Below are 23,078 nucleotides of genomic sequence, written 5' to 3'. Positions count from 1 at the left end.
TAATTCACATCACTCCCCCCATCTCTCTCTCTCTCAAGCCGAACGTTTCTGCACTCTCTCTCCCCTCAAGCGATACCCCGCTGAAGCCATTGCAACCCGAAACTTGTAGGGCACTTGGGCAGCAGTGGCAGATTGTCTAGTTGCAATACGGGTCAGAGATGCGTGGTTGTTCAGCGATTGTTCAAGACGAAGGAATTTTGAATTCGCATCTCCAATCCAGGTGCGACCATCTAAGGCAGTTGAATTGTGAGGAACCACAATTGAAAAGAATTTGGTCAATGGGTGTGTAAGGAGACAACGATTCAACGGAGACTGTGCAACATTGAAGTATTTTGCACAGCATAATCGAGACTTGGAAGCCAAGCAATTTGTCTTGCATCGTTGGTGGAAAGGTACCATTTGGCTTTTGTTGTGTGGTGTGGGCCATCATTTGGAGACTTATCTTCATTTGGAAACTACTTTTATTGGCATTCAAGTAGGGGTGAGCATTTCCTCCCAGAGTCTACCTACGAGTTTCAGGCTGTAATGGCTTCAAGGGAGACAGACTAGGGGGTGCGGCTTTAGGAGAGAGAGCATAAAATGTTCGGAGAGAGAGAGAGAGATTGGGGGATTGAGTGGATTACCTATGACAAGTTTCATTATAATTTTTTTGAGATGGTGATGTGTCCTCCGGTCATTGGAGGGTGGAAATTTCCTCTTCATCCCATTTGAAGTTATTCTCTTGAATAAAAGTTAAACAAACAAAAATTGATTACGTACCATTCGCTTTATATTTCAAAATATTTATTTATTCATGTAAATAGAATAATAAAGTAGCCCATTTAGTAAAAACAAAAAAAGTAAAATGTAGCCCAGTTCAATCCACTATTCGGACAAGTGGACTCAGAAGTCAGATCCAGTCCTTTGCTTAGAGAAGACAGTATAAAGATATACTGGCCCAAACCGTAACGTTAATTGGGCCTCCAGAGCCCCCAAAAGCTGAGGGAGAGGGAGAGGGGCGTCACTGTCGAATGTTGGGATCGGAATTTGGGGCCAAAAGCGTAATATTAAAAATACAGGGGTTAAAGAGTAATATACCCAAAAAGGAAGCAGCAGAAAAACAGACGGTGGGCCTGGATACAAAACTGCTCAGCACCAACCAAGGGTTACACATACGGCTTCCGGGCGAGGCATAGGTTGTATCCTTTCTTTCGTATGTTTGATCGAGACACAGATCGATCGAACTGCCGTTTTGAGTTAGCAAAGGCTGTATATAAAGCTGATCCTGACCCCAAACAAGAAAGCAATCTCAGCTCTGCGTCTTCTCTGGTAATTTCCGGAAGAACATAATAACTCTTTATATGTACTTTCCATAATTATTTTATTTCTTGAGATACTTTTGATTATAATTGTAATTTTCTGTATGCTAGTAATGTGTTTGGGTTTGAGATACTATATGATTCTGTGTAGGACGAAGATGAAGATCAAGGCAGCTTCTTCTATTGTGGTGGTGGCCTTGATTTCAGCTCTGCTTCCATGTGGGCGGGCCCTGCCTTCAACCACCGCGCCCGCCTTTCTCTGGTCACCTTACCTTCATCATGATTCGTATGTACTTGCACTCTTTTTTTTATTCCCCATATTTCTATTCTTTTTCTTATCGTAGCTGGACTCGTGGAAATGCTTTGCCTCCTGCTTTGACGGCCAAGGTTTTCCCTCGTTTAATGCAAGAGAGTACCAATATCTAACAAAAATAAAGAAAAAGGGCTTCTCCTTGGCCAGATTTCATGTTTTGGAGCTCGCACCCATATATTGTTACAAATCCAATGCGCCAATATATTGTTACAAATCCAATTTTTTTCTGATATTATTGCTGATTTTCTTGACTTAAATTGTGTGATTTCTTTTCTTAATTAGCCTTAGCTACAGATTCTCAGTTTTTCTTAGTAGGCGATGTTTCTAGGTTCTTTTCCTCTATAAATTACAACATAGATGCCGTAGGACTGTTTACCGAAAGTACAATTTCAGTCAATTGCCTTGAGCAATCGTGGAGGTTGACCCCCTCGGATCAGTCAATTCTCTTTGTTTCCCTTTTGATAAGAACCATAGTTTTTCATCATCTGGTATCAAAGCCTGGATTCCTGGGTTGGTTATCGGTGCAGAGCAGTAGACGATTGAGTGTGGTCCTCGGTTGTTCTATGGTGATCCGAGCGAGGTTGCTGAATGAAGTTGCAGTGCGGTGGAAATGGCAAAGATGTGCATTGTGCCAAGCAGAGGAGAACAGAGGTGGTGTGCAACCCACGGGCTGTGTATTTTGGGGAAGAAGATGAGTGTATTTGGCTATGTAGTTACAATAGTCCAGGTTTATTTTCCTATCTTATATTCCGGTTTCAGGCCATCCTTATTCTAGTTTAGGAATATCATTATCTTCGTTTGGTGTTAAAATTTGACGTGTTTGGTTATAAGGTTAAGGTCAACCTTATTCCAATTTTATTTTTATAAGTAACTGAAGATTTTATCAAAAAATGCAAATGGCGCCGAGTACACATGGAGGATACAAGAGGAACATCTAACAAGAAATGAGAAGCTAGACAAGAAAGCCATGTAAATTCAGCCCATTCAAAATCTATAAAAGCCGCTTAGAAGAGTCATGTATTTAGAAACAAAACTTTAAGCTTCTCTATCATTTGTTTGCAATGCTCAACATTTCTATCATTCATTTTCTTGCAAATACACCATATTAGACAAATAGGGGTCATCTTCCACATGGCGGCAATTTGTGGGCTGCTATATAATCTTCTTCAAGTAGCAAAAAAGGTTTACTAACCTCTAGTCATACCCCAAGTCAACCAACTTGAATGGGAAAGTCATTCCACTAGGCACTGACAATCTCGTAATGGAATTATAAGCCAGTCCATAGATTCCACACTCTTTCTGCACTTACAACACTAATTTATCACAATGATATGATGCTTCTTTAGGTTGTCCCTTCCCTAAGTAGGCTATCCATGTAAAAACAAAAGTTGTATTTAGAGGTTCTAAGTGTGCTAATATAGTCCTCCAAATGAAGAGGTTACTATCATGAGATATAATGTGACACCCCATATGATAAGGATAAGGGTAGGTGGTGTATGAGATCCCACATTGCTTGAGAAGGAGAAGTTCTTGCTCTTTATAAGATTTCAATGAGACTCCAATTGTATCATTGAGTAGTCCTTTTGGATTATAGACCATGTAGTTTGGGCTTTCCATTGGGGCGTTACAAATGGTATCAGAATCTATCCCAACGAGAAATGTGGGACTTGAGCCACGCTACCTACAATGAACAGGCCCGACGAGGACGTTGAGAATTTAAGGGGGGTAGATTGTGATATCCCATATGATACGGATATGGGTAGGTGGTGTATGAGATCTCACATTGCTTGGGAAGAAGAAGTTCTTGCTCTTTATAAGGTTCTAATAAAGTTCTAATTGTATCATTGACTAGTCCTTTTAGAGTATAGGCCATGTGGTTTGGGCCTTCCATTGGGGCGTTACATATAAGGACCTTATATAAAGAGCAAATAGTGAACTTCCCTTTCTTGTTAGGGGTCTAAAGGATCTTATATCTAAAGACGTAATCTAGTAGAGTACAAGAGATTGAATAACTCTTTGAAATCATCAAATTCCCTATTAGAGCTGCCATGAAAAGACTAACATTCCATTTAGGAAAGCAATTATAGAATTTCTATAGACCAGCCATTGAATCCTCTATGCACGCACAATACTATACACCTCTGCAAAAGTTTCATTTAAGGCTTTGCCACTGCACAATAAGCGCATGCTTGGTTTTGAGTTTGAGTGCTTGAAAAGTAAGGCCTTCCAATGAACAAGCTTGAGTGCCCATTGCAAATGGATATCTAGACAATAGAATTAAATCATGAGATTATTGGGTATTCTTCGCAAATTGGATATGGAGAAAGCTTATGATCACGTCAATTGGAATTTTTTGCATCACTTGCTTGGGAGGTGTTGTTTTGGGGAGAGATGGTGCTTTTGGATCATGTATTGTGTGTTTACTGTGCGGTTCTTAGTTTTGGTGAATGACACTCTAGTTGGCTTCTTTAATAGCTCCCGGGGCCTAAGACAATGGGATCCTTTGTCCCCATTATTATTTATTATGGTCATGGAAGTTTTTAGTAGAATGTTGTTAGTGATAGTTTGAATGGCTTTCTTTCAGATTCCTCAATGGTGGGGGCTAACAATGTTACTCTCAATATTTCCCATGTGTTACTTGTAGATGATTGATTGATATTTAGTGAAGTGGACTATAACAACATCCATTATTTGAGGGACTTCTTCTGTGTTTTGAGGCTATCTCTGGTTTGAAAGTAAACTTCGCAAGTCAAAGTTAGTTCTGATTGGTATGTCTTCAATAGAAGGCTCCTGACTAGTATATTGGGATGCAATGTATCTTCTCTATCTATGAAGTACCTTGGTATGCCCATGGGAGCTGATTTCAAAGCTAAGACCATATGGGGTGATGTGATTGAGAGGATTGAATGTCGATTGGCATGGTGGAAGAGGATGTACCTATCGAAAGGTGGTCAAATCACTCTAATCAAGAGCACTCTCTCCAATTTGTCTACCTATTTCCTTTCTCCTTTACCTTCACCGACAAGTGTGACGAAGCGTATTGAGAAACTTCAACGTGATTATTTGTGGATTGGACTAGGTGAGGAATTCAAATTCCACCTAGTCGATTGGGGGAGGGTATGATCTCCAATATTTGGTGGTGGCTTGGGGGTTTGGAACTTGAGGGTGTTCAACAGGGCACTTCTTGGGAAATGACTGTGGCGTTACCACCAAGAGAGGGATGCATTAGGGAGAGCATGATCGACTCCAAGTATGGTGTAGCTTTTTTTTTTTTTTTTTTGGGGGGGGGGGGGGGGGGGTGGGAGGGGGCGCTCTAATATGGTAAATGGGCCATATGGTGTGGGGTTGTGGAAGAGTATCAAAGGAGGATGGGGGGTCCGCTATCAACATATCGGATTCATGGTGGGTGACGGCGCCAAGATTTGATTTTGGCATGACATATGGTATGTAGACACCACCCTAAAAGACTCTTTTCTAGTAGTGCACAAGTTAGTGCATGAGTAGAAAGCTCAATGGCAGAGTTGTTGGGAGTTTCAGGAAGCTCGATGCAGTGTAATGTCATTTTCCACAGGGCAGCCCAAGATTGGGAAATTGGTGTATTCTTTGACTTCTTTAATTTATTATATTCTTCGGAAATTAGGGATGGAGGAAGTGATAAGATGTTTTGGATCCCTTCTGAAAAGGGATCCAACCACTCAATCTTCTCAATCACACAATTTCAAATAGACTTTTCCTTGAAAGAAGCTTTCAAATAAAGCCAAGAAACTTCATAGGCAAAAAGGATACCATGCACCCCAATATGCTAGCTCTACTATGCACATTAGAAAGATTTCCTATTGGAACCAACTTTGACTGGGTCAAATTCACTTTCAACCTAGAAGGAACTTTAGAGTATTGAACAAGTGGTCCTCAAAGAGTAGAGGTGAGCTAGGTTTGCCCTAGGAAATATCATGGTGTCATTTGCAAACAATAGATGCCAAAGATTACCACCCCACATAGAAGCTAGGGAGAAAACCTCTATCAACCGTAGTTGATAAAATTTTGCTTAGAGCCTCCATTACAATAACAAAAAGTAATAGGAATTGGAACTTGTTACAAATCGTAAGAGCTACTGAGGAAGCTAGCGGGAGTGCCATTCACCAGTACAGTAGAGTGCATTGAATAGATATATGTTTTAGTTAAGATCGTCATTTTGCTTGATGGAGAGGTTTAAGGGGTAATTTGCAAAATGACGATCTTAACTAAAACATATATCTATTCAATGCACTCTTCTGTACTAGTGATAATTGTTGCTGTTTGGAACATGATCCCTTTATGTCTTGTGTGGTGTATTTTGGATGAGAGGAATGGTCAATGCTTTGAAGATAAGGAATGCTCGGTGGATGAACTTAGATGTTTTTTCTTTAATACCTTATTGCATCAAATTTGCCTGACCTATCTAGTTTCTCTCTCTAATTTTTTCTCTTCGTACTTTTGAGAAAAAATGTTGTTTCTGCTTGCCGTTGGTAACTTACTGCTAATCGTGGAAATAATCAGTGGTGTTTAGTTCTTCCTTTGCTGTTCTTTTTGATTTGTTGTGCTGTGATGGGGTTGAGTAGGAATGTTATCATTGATTAAAAGTGCTTTGAGTTCAAGAAGGTTAATGAAAGATGGTGGAGAATCACGGAGAGTAGTTGTTGCATTGTGAAATACATTATCATTGATCAAGAGTCCTTGGGATGGTTGGCTGTCATGGTGAAGGAAGGTATAGCCTCTATGGGCTCCTCTGTCTTCCTTAGATTGAGAAGATGTGGGTCTTAGGTCTTGGTGGTGCAGAGACAGCGTAACTCGTATGGGAATTTTTTCTCCTTATCTGAGTTTAGTTAGGAGAAGAGGCGTGGTTTAGTAGTGATTCGGGAAGGGAGGATGGGGGTAGGGTGGAGGAATTTTGGTGGTATGTTGAAGGAATTTGCTGATACATCCTCCGTTTTGGGGGGGGAATAACAGAGGAAGTTATCCATGAATGCTTTCACCTTTGTTGCAGGGGCAAGGGCTGGGATAGGGGCACCTCGTTTCGTACAGGGAGGCCTTGTCTCAAGCGCCAAAAATTGCAGAGGATAGTAGTGGTGAAGGCGCAACACTGTAATGGAGATGGCAGATGCATGTTGGGGTTGGAAATGGAAACTCAACTGCACACTTTGGTTGAAATGGAGAAACAAGTGGGTACTTTGCAACTTAGCCTGGTTCATGTGAAACGGTGCATGGAGGAGGGGCTGAAGTGGGAGTTGGAGTTGGGCCAGGAAAAAGGCCAGGAGGAGGGGCTGTATGCTGCTGATGGGCTACATGGGTATAAGGGGAAGGGTTTGGTCTCAAGTGGGCCTCAACTAAAGGCCTATAAAGCGGTTCAGTGGGTCTGGTTCCAGGCCCATACGAGTGGTTGTATGAGGCAACAAGCCCAAGTGATTCCACATGCCCAGGCCCAACAGTTTCCATTGGGTCAGGCCCAAGTGATGTTTCCTGCTCGAAATCGCAGAGAGTTCAACGAGGTTAATCTGTCGTTGTCGATGGGCCCAACCCCGATGGTGTCTCAGAGGTTGACGTCGGTCGTAGTGGGTTTGCGGGCGAGGTCTAGCGTGTCAGAGATCGTGCCGGCAGAGTTGCGGGAATCAACCTTTAATGACACCGAGAGACCTATTTCTTCGTCGGAGTGTGCACAGAAGCCGGCTTGTGAGCAGGGGTCAACGTCGATGGTGGTAGGCTTGCCGGCGGGGTCTGAGGTGTTGGAGAGTGAACTGGCAGCTTCCAGAGAAACAGCTTCGAGCCGACGGATTTTTGAGAAACGGAGGTATAGTGCCGAGAATAACTTGCTGCTGTCGGAGTCTGCACAGAAGTAGTCGTGCGTGGTGGTCGGAGGTCCCACTGACCTTTTTGTGCCGTATGGTGGTCAGAGTGTGGGCTTTTGAGCCCAGCGAGGGTTTTGGGGTCTCCGAGAAGCTCTTTACCTCTGGAGATGGGGGTTTTCGATGGAAACAAGTTGGGAGATTGCGGTGGAGGTGATTTTGAAATTGGGATGTGTAACATCCAGACCCCAAAAGTGTAATTTTAATTTTAATTATTATTTTTATATTTATTACTATTACTAAATTAAAGATATGTTTTAAAATAGTGATTTTATTAGAATGGGTGAGTTTCTTCCACTATCTTCGCCCATAAGTCTCAGTGTTTATCTCCTAGTTGAACAAGTTTCCTAATGGAAAACCAAACTCCCAACTCCAAACTCTATCCAATCTCCTTATGATCCACGATACCCCTTCTCCTTGCCTATAAAACCCACCCCGTGACCTCCAGAAATTAAACACAAGAAACTTTACACACATAGCCACTGTATCAGCTTCTACAAACCGAGAACCCACCTCCCTCAACCAAGTCAGCACCTCGCCGGAAACTACCACAAAAGCCGCCTACAGTGAGCTTTTTCCCCACTTCGACGTACGTCGTCACAGTTTGAGCCCAACCCGTCGATTTCTCTCTCCCTCTTTATCGACAGTGACTCTTTGGCCATGTGCTTGTGCTGTCGTCGCCAACCACCTCAAGGGACTTCGGAGTACCACTCTTGGAGCCAGAAATCACCGACCAGCCCAAACCAGGTGAACCCACTTCCTTCCTGTAAGTCCTTGACAGGATCTCTCTCTCCTTGTGATTTTCAGTTCTCTGCTTGACAGGTTCCTCTCTCTAAAACTCTCTCTCTTTCTCTCTCTCTCTCGGTGTCGCACCACTATAGGAACCTCCCAATTGCAACGCCGTTGCGTCCAACCACCCAGAGCCACCGTCGCACTTAGCCCCTCTCTCGGTAAGCTATCGCATGACTCCCTCTGACATTCACGAGCTCTTTGCATTAGCCTTGTGCTTTCCAGAGGAAGCTTCTCCTTTTTAATCTAGAATGGGCCCTTGGGACTTAAGCCCATTCAACCGAGTGCCTCTTTAAAATTCTAAGTGGACTGTTTTTCCCAATTGGCCTTGGGCCTTCAGATATTTTAATACAATTATTAAGTTTTCTTTTTAAAGGATATGTTAGGGATTTTGAATAATATTAATATGTAATAATCTTTAATTGAATATGTATTAAATTATCTCAATGGTATGATTTAAGGTAATTAGAACTCTAAACGCGTTCACTAAGGAATTAGTAACATCTAGTACCCCGTATAGGTAGTGCATTACAAAGTGGGAATTAGGAAGCAGCGCTAAGAGGTAAATGATATGATCATATAAATGCATGCGTACTATGAATATTATTGTTATGTATGAAAATATGATGTGCTTTTGATGGTTAACTACGCTACGCTAAGAGGTAAGTCAATGTTAAATTCCTTTTACGATCTTTGATGAAATACGAGATTATGCTTGAATGAATGAATTTGTTGTTCGATTGATGGAATGTTACTAAAATCATATGAAGCCATGAGATGCTCATGTAGTAATTCAAGTCAAGTATGCCATGTAATGGATTAGCCATGTCCATGTAATACTTAGATTATGTATGCCATGTTCATGTAGTACTTAGATCATGTATGCCATGGAATGTCATAAAACGTTCAGAGCATGTTATGTCATGTTATGTTATGCTATGCCATGTATAAGAAAATGCCATGTTATGCTATACCATGTACAAGAATATGCCATGTTATGCTATGCCATGTACAAGAATATGCCATGTTAGAAATGTTCATGAAGCCTAATAAATTCTCATGCATTAAGAAAGATAAGAAATGTTATAGTGTCAAGGACTCAAGCGTGGTTAACCACAAGTTAAGTGAAACACGGACCCAAGCGTGTTTCACTCCATGTTATGCAAGTTTAGTGAAACAAGGACCCAAGTGTGTTTCACTCCATGTTATGCAAGTTTAGTGAAACAAGGACCCAAGCGTGTTTCACTCCATGTTATGCAAGTTTAGTGAAACACGGACCCAAGCGTGTTTCACTCCATGTTAAGACAAGATAAACAAGATATTATGCATTCACGTTACATGTTTGCCATAATTATATATGCTTCCGCTCATGTTAATGATGAATACGTATGCTATATGAATCTGTGACGATATATGTATGTAAAGTCTTTCAGAAAGTCATGTTATGTGTATGATTGTAAATCTATGAAGCTGTATGTACGTTATGAAGAGTCTTCAGAAATTAAGTCCATGCTAGGCCAAATTTTATTTTACGGTATGATGTGCTACTTCCTGAGTATTCGACTCATTTTTGTTTGTCTTTCTGTTTTCTTCTATGTTTAATTCTCACAGATGGTGATTATGATGACGCAAAGTTGGATGACGAGGAGGAGATTTAGTACAAAGAATTAGGAAGGAATAAATGATATTCACACAAGAATTAGATCTCTTTTATGTCATTCATAGGATTAGTTTATGTTCTTTTACTTTACCTTCAGTTTTCGAGACAATTGTGTTCAATTCAGTTTTAACATTTTAATGCTTTTCAATAAATGAGGTATTTCAGGATATGAATCTCTTTACTGGGCATTATGTTATGAAGGTTAGTAACATCTCTATCCTACGGGAACGGGGTGTTACAGGATGAGGCTTTCTGAAACTTTTGTGGCACCTAGTAGTGAATCTGGTGCAACTTGTGTTTCAAGTTTAGAGCCAAATTTGCAATTGGCACTGTTTGATAATAATAGTGCTGTTGGGGAGGGGGCTGTTGTAACCCCTCTGTGTACACTTCCTCCCAGTTCTAAATATGGGAGTAGTCCGTCAAATTGGGTTTTTAAGAAGGTAGAGGAGTTACAAGCTGTTATTGAGATCTCTTTTGGAGGTTATGAAGAACAATTCAAGGCCCTTCTTGTGGCATTTGAAGATAGCCATTCGAAGTCAGCCACTAAGAGGGATAGGGAATTTAAAAAGCTAACTTGTTCCATCAATTACGATGTAAAGGAAGGGAGTGGCGGAATAGATAGATCGAAAGGGAGGGGCAATCTACTGCTCAAATGAATCCTAAGATTTTATCTTGGAATGTACGGGGGCTCAATGATTGCAATAAACGCCTTCGTATCAAACAATTACTGCAGATGTGGAAGGGGGATGTGGTGTGTGTTCAAGAAACAAAGCTGCGATTCATTGATGGGAAAATTGTGCGAAGTTTATGGGGGTGCTCGTATATGGGTTGGACCTGTTTGGCCTCCTTGGGAGCCTTAGGTGGAGTGCTACTTATGTGGGATAAAAGAGTAATTGAAATGATTGAGTGTATTGGAGAGTTCTCGATTGTGACTCGATTTAAAAATGTGGTTGATGGATGGGAATGGGCTTTTGCAGGATCCTATGGTCCTAACGTGGATAAGGATAAGAGAAGGTTGTGGGAGGAGTTGGCAGGTCTATACTCCTTATGGGATGTGCCGTGGTGCATGGGGGGGTGATTTTAATACTATTCGCTTTCCTAGTGAGCGATCAAGGCACTGTCGACATTCTATGGCTATGGAAGAATTCAGCGAGTTCATCTTTGATCTGGACCTCATGGATCTCCCTCTGGTAGGGGACGAGTACAAGTGATCAAATGGGCTGGTTTGGTCGAGATTGGATAGATTCCTTGTATCTCTTTCGTGAGAAGCTAAATATCCAGAAGTAAGTCAGAAACGACTAGCTCGAGTCAATTCAGATCATTTTCCTATCATTTTGGATTGTGGGGGTATGCACAGGGACGCTGGTCTTTCAAGTTTGAAAACATGTGGCTTTCAGCGGATGAGTTTGTAGAGAGGGTGCGTGCTTGGTGGTCTTCATATCAGTTTATTGGTACTCCAAGTTATATTCTGGCAGGTAAGTTGAAGGCACTGAAACAATACTTGAAGAAGTGGAATTTGAAGGTTTTTGGTCACATTGACAATCAGAAGACTACATTGTTGGAGGAATTGCAAGATTTAGAGGATAAAGAGTTACTGGGAGATAATTCGGAGGAGGTGTTGTTGAGGAAGGGCACAGTTATGGCAAATTTGGAGAGGGTTTTGTTGTCAGAAGAGATTTCATGGCGTAAAAAATCTAGGGCTCTTTGGTTGAAAGAAGGTGATAGGTGTACGAAGTTCTTTCACAAAGTGGCTAACTCACATCAGAGTAACAATGCTATTGAATCACTTCAATCTGGTTCTCAGGTGATATCTTCTCCTCCCGAGCTAGAAAACCATATAGTACAGTATCATGAGACCCTTCTCACAGAATCGGTTCCTTGGAGGCTGAAGCTTGACGCTTTGCACTTTGAGGCAATTGACTCGCAGAGTGTAAGTGTTCTGGAGAGACATTTTGATGAAGAAGAGATTTACAAAGTCATATTGGGCATGGCTAAGGATAAAGCGCGAGGGCCGGATGGTTTTTCGATGGGTTTTTTTCAAACTTGCTGGGACATTGTGAAAGGGGACGTTATGCAGGTTTTCAGTGAATTTTACTCTTTTCAAGAGTTTGAAAAATCCCTTAATGCGACCTTTATTGCTCTCATTCCCAAGAAACATGGGGTTGTGACTATTGAAGACTTTCGGCCTACAAGTCTGGTGAGTAGCATATATAAGATTATCTCAAAGGTTCTTGCTAACCAGCTTAGGCCGGTGTTGAAACATATTATCTCCAAGTCTCAGAATGCTTTTATTCGTGGGAGACAAATTCTGGATTCAGTACTCATTACAAATGAGTGTTTGGATTATAGAATACGGGAGGGAGGTTCAGGTGTTTTGTGCAAGCTTGACATGAAGAAGGCATATGATCATGTGAATTGGGAATTTCTTCTAAACCTGCTTGAGAGATGTGGTTTGGGGATTGGTAGATTGCATGGATATGTCATTGTATTTCAATTGCCCGGTTCTCAGTTCTGGTTAATGGCAACTTGCTGGTTTTTTTGATAGTTTGCAGGGATTGCGGCATGGAGATCCTTTATGTCCTCTTCTATTTGTTATAGTTATAGAGGCTTTAAGTAGGATGGTGCAGGCTTCTGTTGGGGGAGGGTTCTTATCGGGTTTTCAGGTGGGCAATGTTGCTGGTGGCCCTATTATCATTTCACACCTTCTTTTCGCAGATTGTACGTTAGTTATTTTTGAAGCAAATAGGAGCTAGATTCAAACTCTACGTGCATTGTTACTCTGCTTTGAAGCAGGGTTAGGGTTAAAGGTGAATCTGGGCAAGTCTGAGATGGTTCCTGTGGGGGCGGTCTCTAATATTCTTAGTTTTGCAAGACTTTTGAATTGTAAGGTGTCCTCTTTCCCTATGAAATATCTGGGCCTTCCGCTGGGAGCAACCTTCAAGAATAGAGCTATATGGGATGGGGTAGTGGAGAAGATAGAGAAAAGGTTGGCTGGCTGGAAACGGATGTTTCTATCAAAAGGGGGCCGTCTCACTCTAATCAAGAGTACTCTCACTAACCTCCTCACTTATTTTTTATCTTTGTTTCCTATGCCTGTAGGGGTGATGAACAGAATGGAGAAACTCTTTAGAGCGTTCTTATGGGGAGGTATGGGGGAGGAGAAGAAATTTTATTTGGTTAGATGGAAGACTGTATGTGCCTCAGTTGTGAACGGGGGATTGAGAGTGTGTAACTTGAGAACTTTTAATAAAGAATTATTGGGAAAATAGCTTTGGAGATATCATTTGGAGAGGGGTTCATTGTGGAAGGATATTATTGACGCTAGATATGGTGTCGATTGGAGTGGTTGGTGCTCTAAAGAAGTGAGAGGAGGGGGGGGTATGGTGTGGTTTTATGGAAGTATATAAGGAAGGGATGGCCCTGTTTTGCAAATCAAATTCGCTTTGTAGTTGGCGAGGGCATTCGTATCAGATTTTGGAGGGACGTGTGGTGTGGAGACCACGCTTTGGAAAGGGCTTTTTCGGCCTTATGCCATATTGCAGTGAATAGGGAGGTTTCAGTGGCGGACGTGCGTTTATTTTCTCATGGTGCGCACCAGTGGAATATTCTTTTTAATAGGGATTTGCATGATTAAGAATTACCTATTGTTTCAGAATTTTACAGCGTACTAGATTCCATGGAGTTTCTTATGGCACAGGGAGATAGTTTGAAGTGAAGGTCTAATAACCAAAAGATATGTATAGTTAAGGCGTATTATGGCATCTTGACAACGCAACTTGATATTACGCTGTTCCCTTGGAAGATTATTTGGAGGTCTCGTGTGCCTTCTAAAGTAGCTTTTTTGTTTGGAGTGCTGCTCTAGGGAAGATATTGACCACAGACAACTTGAGAAAGAGAGATGTGTACTGTTGGATTGGTTCTACATGTGCAAGAAGAATGGAGAATCTGTGGACTATTTCTTATTACACTGTGAGGTAACAAGGGTGTTGTGGGATAAGATTTTTCTAAGGGTTGGGTTATGCCTATGAGGGTGGTGGATTTGTTGGGTTGTTGGTCAAAGATGCAAGGCTGCCATCAAGTGGCAGCAGTGTGGAAGATGATTCCGTTATGTATTATGTGGTGCACTTGGACGGAAAGGAATATGTGTTGCTTCGAAGATAAGGAACGTACATTGTCTGAGCTGAAGAATTTTTTTCTCCACACTCTAATGTGTTGGTTTTCCACTATTGTTTTACATGGGGATAGTGTTCAGGATTTTTTGTCTTTAATTTATTGTTCTTAGAATGTAATTAGGAGTTCTTATGTATATTTCCTGTGTACAAAGGCCATGCCTATTTCATTCATATATATAATATCTATCTTTAATTGATAAAAAAAAAAAAAAAACCTTATTTGAATGGGCTTCGGCTATTGTATTTAATGGAACTAGAGCCCATGATTTCCTTGTTTCTTTTTCTAGTTCTTGACTTGTAACTAGGTTCAGTTTTTGTATACTTCCTAGATACTTGGCTTTGCCTTGCTACTTGTCTCAATAAAACTTCTTATTCATAAAAAAAAAAAAAAAAACTAATTCTATCATGTGTATTTCCTAGCCCTCTATGAAATCCGAGTTTCATTAATTTCATATGATCTCATGGAATTTTTCTAACATAGCTATCATGGCATTTAAAGAGTGTGTTGCCTAAGGGATGAGGTTGATCCAAAGGTTGGGTTGGAGTACACGGCTTGGCTAAGTGGTTTGGATCTTGATCTTCTTGCTTAGGGTGTGGTGTGAGTGTTGTAGCAATGGTTATGGGGCTTAGGGTTTTTGGTTTTAGCGCAAAATATAAGAGAATTTCATGGCCTTGGAGGGGGCTGTACTTTAAGCTTATCTAATGGTAGGGAGGCTCTCACCAAGATATATTAAACCGTGTATGTTAAAATTTCAATTACTTGTATTATTTAGATATTCTTCTAGAAAAATGCTAATTGTACTTAAGAAAAATTTAGAACTTCTATGAACAATTACTTTCGGAACAATTATGTTGGAGACAAAGCCTGAATAGTCTTATTTTTGAGTCGATCGATCACCATGAAGCAAGTTGGCTAGAGAGACCATTTGAGGAGGCAGAGGTTTGCAAGGTAGTGCTAAGTATGGCAGGTGATAAAGCTCCAGATCCGGATGGGTTCACTATGGCTTTCTTTAAGGCATGTTGGGAAGTAGTTAAAGATGACATCATGAGCTTCTTCCATGAGTTTCATGAATGAGGTACTTTATAAAAAAGCCTTAATGCTACATTCATTGCTTTTATTCCAAAGAAGCCGGGACTGGTGGAGATTAAGGATTTTCGTGATTAGCTTGGTGAGTGGAATGTACAAAATTCTTTCGAAGGTTTTGGCTAATAGATTGAGTACGATATTGCAGAAGATCATTTCCAAGCCCCAGAATGCTTCATACGAGGTCAGCAAATCCTTGATTATGTCCTCATTGCAAATGAATGCTTGAAGAGTCACATCAAGTAGGATGTTCTAGGGTTATTATGCAAACTTGATATGGAGAAGGCATATGATCGAGTAAACTGGAATTTTTTGTTACACATGCTTGAGAGGTGTGGACTTTGAGGGAGATGATGCTCTTGGATCAAATTTTGTATATCCATTGTACGCTTCTCCATTTTGGTGAACAGTACTCCAAGGGACTTCTTTGGAAGCTCGAGTGGATTGAGACAAGGTGATCCTTTATTCCCACTATTTTTTGTTTTCATAATGGAAGCTTTTAGTAAAATAACTGCAGGTCTTGTGGAAGTTGGATTTCTATCTAGCTTCGTAGTATGGGATGCAAGAATCGACACAATTGTGATGACCCATTTCCTATTTGTGGATGATACTCTTGTATTCTGTGGTGCTAGTCACAATCACATTCAAGCTTTGTGGGCTGTTCTACCTTGTTTTGAATCGGCATCGGGATTGAAAATGAATCTCGCCAAGTCAGAATTAGTTCCAGTTGGAAATGTTCCAGGTATTTTGAGCTTCGCCAACATTCTGGGGTGCAAAGTCTTCACCTTGCCAAGGAAGTATCTTGGTCTTCCCTTGGTTGCCTCCTTCAAGTCACAGTCCATTTGGGACAGAGTGTTGGAAAAAATGGAGTAGAAACTAGTGATTTGGAAGAGGATTTATTTGTTCAAAGGTGGTAGAGTTACGTTGATAAAAAGTACTCTTTTCAATATACCTACCTAATTCTTATCTCCTTTTCCAATACCATGCAAGGTGGTTTATTGGTTAGAGAAGTTGCAACGAGATTTCCTTTTTTTTTTTTTTTTTGGGGGGGGGGGGGGGGGGGGTGGAATAGATGAAGACTTCAAGTTTCACTAGGTGAATTGGGCTACAGTTTGTACCCCAATATGTGAAGGCATGCTGGGAATTTGTAATTTGTTGGTTTTCAACAAGGCTTTATTGGGTAAGTGGCTATGGAGATACCATGAGGAGAGGGGACCTTTGTGGAGAGTTATCATAGAATTAAAATATGGTGGATTGTGGGAAGGATGGTGCTTGAACGAGGGGAGCGGACCTCATGGGGTGGGGCTTTGGAAACACATCCAAAGAAGCGGGACAAACATCCATCGATACACGTGTTTTGCAATTGGGGATGGTTCCATAATTAAATTCTGGACTGATTTATGGTGTGGAGATCGAGTCCTTAAGGAAGCTTATCCAACAATATACAACATCACACGAAGACAGGAGGCTTCAGTAGCAGAACTCATAGATAATCTATGGAAACGCCAACTCAATGTGTTGGATTGGTGTTATATGTGCAAGAACAGTGGGGAGTTGGTGGATCATTTATTACTGCATTGTGACGTAGCCATGAGTTTGTGGAATGATATATTTGCCAGGGCGGGGCTCCATTGGGTGATGCCACAAATGGTTGTGGATTTTTTGGCCAGCTAACAAGGCATCTGAGGTACCACTCAAATTGTAGTTATTTGGAAAATGATACCGATCTGTCTATGGTGGTGCATATGGATGGAGAGGAATGGTCGAAGTTTTGAGAATCATGAACGGACAATGGACGAGATTAGAACTTTATTTTTTCATACTCTACTCCATTGGTCGATGAACATACATTATTGATTTCCTTGTATCTGTAGACCAATGTTTTGAATACCGTACCGGTCAAGGCACTGGAACGAAATATTCCAAAATAATAGTCTATATATGAATAAATTATATATAAATACATATATATATAAATTATAAATAGCATAGTTTGAATTGTGGGTCAAAAAATAAGTTTGTAGTTTGAAAAAATGAAAAAAAAAAAAATTAAAGGCCGAAATACAAGCTGCTACAAGCTGAAATATAGGCCGGTATGGCCGGTATTTGAGCCGGTACGAAATATATATCATACCTGTACCAGCCCAGTGGCCGGTATGGCAAATACCGGCCGTATCGACCGTTACGGTACGAGATTAAAAACACTGCTGTAGACACTCATGCATAGTTGTTGCTCTTGTATATGTCCAGTGTACTTGATTTCGCCTATTTTAGTAAAATTCTTATTACTGATAAAAAAAACTTACAAAAAATTTACTTCTCCACGTGTCAGCTATTGATATACTGAAAGTTATGAAATTTGAAATTTAAAAAAGAAATGATAAAATGAGTCTTGTATGTAAAATTGTAAGTACATATAACACTACTCATTCTTCTATATTAATTGGGGATTTGACCATACTTATCTCAAAAAAAAAAAAAAAAAAAAAAAAAAGGGATTGGACCATTTAAAGGATGTACATCTGAAGCAAATCTTTATATGTAATGACCCAAAGAAGACTCGAGCCACATCTGGGCCCATACTCCAATAGGAGTAGCCAAGATTATAATTGGAGCCACTTGAAATTTGTTGTAAAAGGCAAGAACTTCTCATTTCCCAAGCAATGCGGGATCCCATTTACCACCTTCCTATACACAATCACACAAAATACAAGGTATTACATTATAAAGAAAAAGAATTTGAAATAGCATTATAATTGTTTTGTTTAGAATTTATAATTCTATTCTATTATTATAAAAGTTGAAATTTATTTGTTATCAAACTTCTTGAGACAGAAAAACCATGCCATTTTTTCATGTGTGACATCTGTTTTCTCAGTATGAATTTTAATTTTTATGTTATTCATGGTTGATCTTAGGTTCTCAAGTTATGTGGTTAAGGATGTTGTAAACTATCAGACCATCTATTCGAAGGATATAGCAAGGTCTATTCTGACTGAAGGTGGCTGGTCAAACATACTGGTAATTTAATCATTGGAGTAATACAGCGATTCATCTATTAGAGTTTATAATACTGTGCAATTCATCTGAGATTTAAAAGAGAAGTATGTTTTACAGTTTGGTGCTTTAGCTTTTTTTATAAGTAAAAGAACGGCACTCTATAATTTCTTTTATAGAGCAACCTATTACCATATCTTTTATTTTGCAATTACCTCAGTGCTCAGGGAATAAACTTCAGCACCCTGTGGATCTAGCACTTGTCTTTGTTGGTAGAGAGGTAAGGAATCTTTGAATTGCTTTAAATTCATCATATAAACTTATTATTTAGGTTCATGTTTCCATTTTGAAAGTCATTTCACTTTTGTAAACCACTCATTACTAGAATATTATACAACCAATTATTATTATAATAATAATAATTATTATTTTCATGACTCTTGTATAAAAGCTAAACACCATTTGTCTTAGAATAAATAGTCTAGAATATATTCTAGAGTCTAAATTGACATTTGTTTTTTCCTTGTATTCTCGTATTACTTGAAGAATATACTTTTGACATTATAAGACCATTTGTCTTATAGGACACAACTATAGCCCAAAAGTTGTATATAGTGAGTTTTTGCATTGCAATATGATGTTAACATCAGACTCCTATGATACTTATAAAAAAAAACATCAGACTCGTATGACTACTTTCAGACATGAGACCTTGATCACTTAACCAACTATATCACTCACACTTTAAGGCCATGTTTGGTTAATGAAATTTTTAAAATTTGTTTGAAAAGTCTTGAGATGTGTTTTTATTGGGTTTTGTGATGGCAGATAATTTGAAGAAAATTTTTTTAAAATATGTTTTGTACTGGGAGTTTTGAAAGTGGATAGGAACGGTTGAAAAGTTGTTTAAATATACTTTTTTTGGGATATTTTTGTTTTGGTTTTTGTAAAAGTTATTTTGGTTTTTGTGTTTTTGACTTTTCACTTAAATCTAAGCAAATGATTTGATGAAAAGTTGAAATGGTAATTTTTTTTGAGATTGAAAGATGTTTGGTTCGAAGTTGTAATTTTTTTTTGGTAAAATTTTGAAAATTGAACTTAACCAAACATGGCCTAATATTCCCCTAATATTCCAACAAATCTTCTTCTTCTCGTGAGTTTGCTACCATAGTGCATCAATCTACACGTCGCTTATTCTGCCTTATGACTGTAGCCTTTTCTCTTATAAATTTGAGGGGTGGCATATCAAGTCCAATACTCACCATTTGAGCACCTTTATCAGCAATGGAGCTAACTTGGTAGTGACCTCACATTGCAAGGGGAGTCACCATCGCACACAGTCACCTTAATTTGGGAGTGGGAAAAACTTAAAAGAACTTACTCCTTGTGTTTTTATGAACTATACAGTGTTAAGAGCCCATGTAATGCTTTATACTGACAACGCTTTGCTTTCTGAAAGAAGCAGTTATAGAGGTGATTTAACGACATTCCCTTGCTTGCTGCAGTTGCGATCTTCAGATATTTCAGCTGGCAAACATGTAGACTCAGCTATTGTTGACTTGCTCAAGGAAAGTAGAGTCTGCCCAAGTGCATTTAATCAGTATTTTACTAGAAATTTATAATTTCCATAAATTGCATAAATTCTCCAACTTTCTGATTTAATAGTTAACATTCCATGTGCTTGAACAGGTCTCTTTCACAAGATCTAAATTCTCTATTGCATTCCCATATATTGCTGCATCGGAGGAGGAGACAATGGAAAATTTGTTGGTTTCAGGGTTTATGGAAACTTGTGGGCATAATTTAGGAATCACTAATGTTACTTTCCTGGGGTCCTGTTCTGTAGAGGATGGGAAGTTTCAAAAACTTGCAGACCTGCACTCAATACATGTAATATCAACTTGGCAAATTATGACATTATGATATTTTGAGGTATATGAAAAAAGAAATGATGCTGTTTATAAACCATTGCATGAACAGGATTATCTGGTTTCAAGGAGTGGAAAGAGGCAGAAGGGGCAAGCAGATTTGGTTGTGTTCTGCCATGGAGGGTCTCATAGCTCAAAAGATCTTGACCAACCACAATCTGAGAGTATGTCTAGCTACAACTGTTTATATGGTTGTCAGGAATTGTTTGATCTACTTCACAAGTCAAGTTAGTTTGGCCATTTGAATTTGTCAGTCAAATCTGCAGGTGAGATTTTGTCTGAGCTGATCAATTTTGTGGAGCAGTCTGGAGCGAAATATGCAGCTCTCTATGTTTCTGATCCCTTAAGGTCACCTCATTATCCTTCTTCTCAGGAGCTGGGAAGGTTTCTTGCTGAAAATGCCTCAGGAAATCAATCAGCCAATTCTACAATCTGTGATGAAGTTTGCCAGATTAAATCATCACTTCTGGAGGGACTTCTAGTTGTAAGTTGTTGATTGTCCATTTCACATAAGAAATTTTCATTTGATGGTGCTTTTGTTTTGTTGTTGAATCTATACTTTGTGAACATCTTGACTTTCGGCCGTTCCATATGTCAGATTACCTGCCTGTTTGAGAGCGTTCCACTGCATGATGGTTTAGGCTACCTGTGCCTTTTTATTGTTTTACAGTGTCTATGTAAAAAGTACCAAGTTTTAATTAGATAAAATTACTTGAACATCACAATAGGCACAATGACCTCTAAAGTATATCATGTGTACAATGTAGACGTCATCCTCAATTTTCCATTGACTGTTCTTTGTCTGGAGTAGAGAGCACAAATTATATTTCGAGGATGAAAAATTCTATTTATCATCCTTTTTATTGTCATCCTTTCAATATCCATTGATGTGACATCAAATATGATTGGCACACAAGTGGAATATAACAAATAGTTTCCAATCATTTAAGACCACATCATGGGATGATGGGAGGATGATGGTTAAATGGATAGTGAGTAACATTACTCTTTCAAGATTCCAGCAATGTCAAAACTCATGTCTGTAACCAAAACATTTTGTAAAATGTCTTATTACTTTCGTTGTAGTTTTGTCTACTCGGTAACATATTTCTTATGAATGATTGATTAATCATGAAGTAGTACAACACCCTTAAATATGAGTTTTTGTCACAGGCAACTTGCCTAGATTATTTTTCATCGAGGCTTGAGAATGTTCACTTAATTTTTTCTAGTATTGTTAAAATAAATTGTTTACTTGACCCCAGATTGTGAGAGCAGCTGCAGGCACTGTTGGTAGTCAGTGAATGAGGGCCCTGTTAGTTGCTTCCTGCTGCTGCTGATGCAGTGTCTCCTTATCTCTTAACTCAATTAAACTTTAATTTCTACTAATTGGGGTTCTTCTGGCTCCCTATTATGGCTTGACATTTTCCGGGAAGATCACTTGTGGTGGTCCTTGCCCCTGGCCCAGTGGTTACAAAGGCTCAGGAGAGTTCCTCGTGATGGACCATGCTCTCAATTTACCATTAATATACGAGTGTCTCCTATTCGTGAAACATCCATTCATTACTATTCTCTTAAAGAAGTTTTCTTGCCTTTAACTCGCTAACTTGCATTTTTTATAACATCCATCCATTGGAAGCATTCTACTACTATCCTATCTTCATATTCAAGATTTTTACAAAACTCAATAGCTACTTAGGTTGGATAATAATCCATACCACAAAAAGGATTATCCTAAAATATTAAATACATCTTAGATATCAATAATAAAATCTGCTTCCTCGATTTTTGCTCAATTGTCTTTACCAAATATCAAGCTTATAAGAAATCTGGTAACTAAATTTAGTTAAATAGTCTTTATTCTAATTTTAGTTGTATGCATTTGTAAATCTTTTTATGCGTGCATAGATATACATCTTGTCCCAAGAGCACGAAGGCAGATGGATAATCATTGTACATATTTTCGTACGAAAGTATTTGTTGAAGGCTTAGCCAACAATTCCTCCCCCTCTCCTTGCTTTTCTCCATTTTTCTTTCTACTTTTAGGTTTTATTTCGTGATGGGTATGCAAACATTATTATGTGCATGTAGTAATTTGATTGCTTCTACCAATCTGTTTGGTTCTATATATCCTCACATAATGTTCTAACACAATTGCTTCTACGATGCTTCAGGCCATTGTTTTGCTCATAATCTTAATATCGGGTATTTGCTGTATGATGGGCATTGACACTCCAACAAGATTTGAGACACTCCAAGAGACTTGATTTGTTACTTTTGCAAGGTAATACCTATCTGATGTGGTCCGGGTCTTCTATTTGAGGTATTGGTGAAGTTGTTTGGAACACAGTTACAGCGGACAATGATGTTTTAGCGTGCAATTCACTTGCTCTAGGACAATATATTGTGTTGAAATAATGAAGAATCATGTAATTTTTGTCAAATTATAATGTTCATTTCAGTTTAGCTTTTTCGTACTTCAGTAACTGAATGCACGGCTATGTAGGCCACGTAATAGATTATTTATTTATTTTTGGATAAGGAGGTTTTACTAGTTAATTTGGAAATTAGCCGTGAGCCCGGGCGAATCCTCACCAATGGCTCAAGCGTGCTGTTCCATAGATCTTAAAAACCAAACCTTCTATCCAACAATGGCTCATGCGTGGAACACCACTTCAAGGCTTCCTTGTTTACTAGCTTTGTAAAAAATTCAAGGGATAAGTATAAAATCAGATTCTGTGGTTTGTTTCAAAATCAAATTCATTTCCTTTCCATTAAAAAAAAAAAAAAAAAAAAAATCATTTCCTGCATTTTCTAATTGAACTTTTTTACTATATAATTTTAAGAATATTCAAATTGTTTCTTTTGTCAGAAATTTGTTAGATGTTACATCAGTATCATTCATTATTGGACACATGTTCTTTAACAAGGCACATGTGCATCACTCGTTTTAAAAAA

General features: G+C 39.1%; 1 protein-coding gene across 2 annotated transcripts; it reads left to right on the top strand.

Moving 5' to 3' along the window:
• The first annotated feature begins 1,131 nt into the window (after positions 1 to 1,131).
• On the top strand, positions 1,132 to 22,586 carry LOC121238484. 2 transcript variants are annotated; one of them, XM_041135363.1, is made up of 9 exons: positions 1,132 to 1,308; positions 1,450 to 1,584; positions 18,114 to 18,216; positions 18,413 to 18,472; positions 19,698 to 19,760; positions 19,882 to 20,082; positions 20,173 to 20,284; positions 20,375 to 20,604; positions 22,295 to 22,586. In XM_041135363.1, the coding sequence occupies exons 2-9, from the start codon at positions 1,457 to 1,459 to the stop codon at positions 22,385 to 22,387; spliced, it is 990 nt and encodes a 329-aa protein (XP_040991297.1). In that variant the 5' UTR covers positions 1,132 to 1,308; positions 1,450 to 1,456; the 3' UTR covers positions 22,388 to 22,586. The 2 variants fall into 2 exon arrangements, with proteins under 2 accessions (XP_040991297.1, XP_040991300.1); XM_041135366.1 differs by having other exon boundaries at positions 1,135 to 1,308; positions 20,387 to 20,604.
• Positions 22,587 to 23,078: the final 492 nt, after the last annotated feature.

Source organism: Juglans microcarpa x Juglans regia, chromosome 7D (genome assembly GCF_004785595.1).
Source record: "Juglans microcarpa x Juglans regia isolate MS1-56 chromosome 7D, Jm3101_v1.0, whole genome shotgun sequence".
NCBI classification, from domain to species: Eukaryota; Viridiplantae; Streptophyta; class Magnoliopsida; order Fagales; family Juglandaceae; genus Juglans; species Juglans microcarpa x Juglans regia.
The sequence above is the reverse complement of the archived record's forward strand: the minus strand, read 5'-3'. Positions and strand labels throughout refer to the sequence as shown.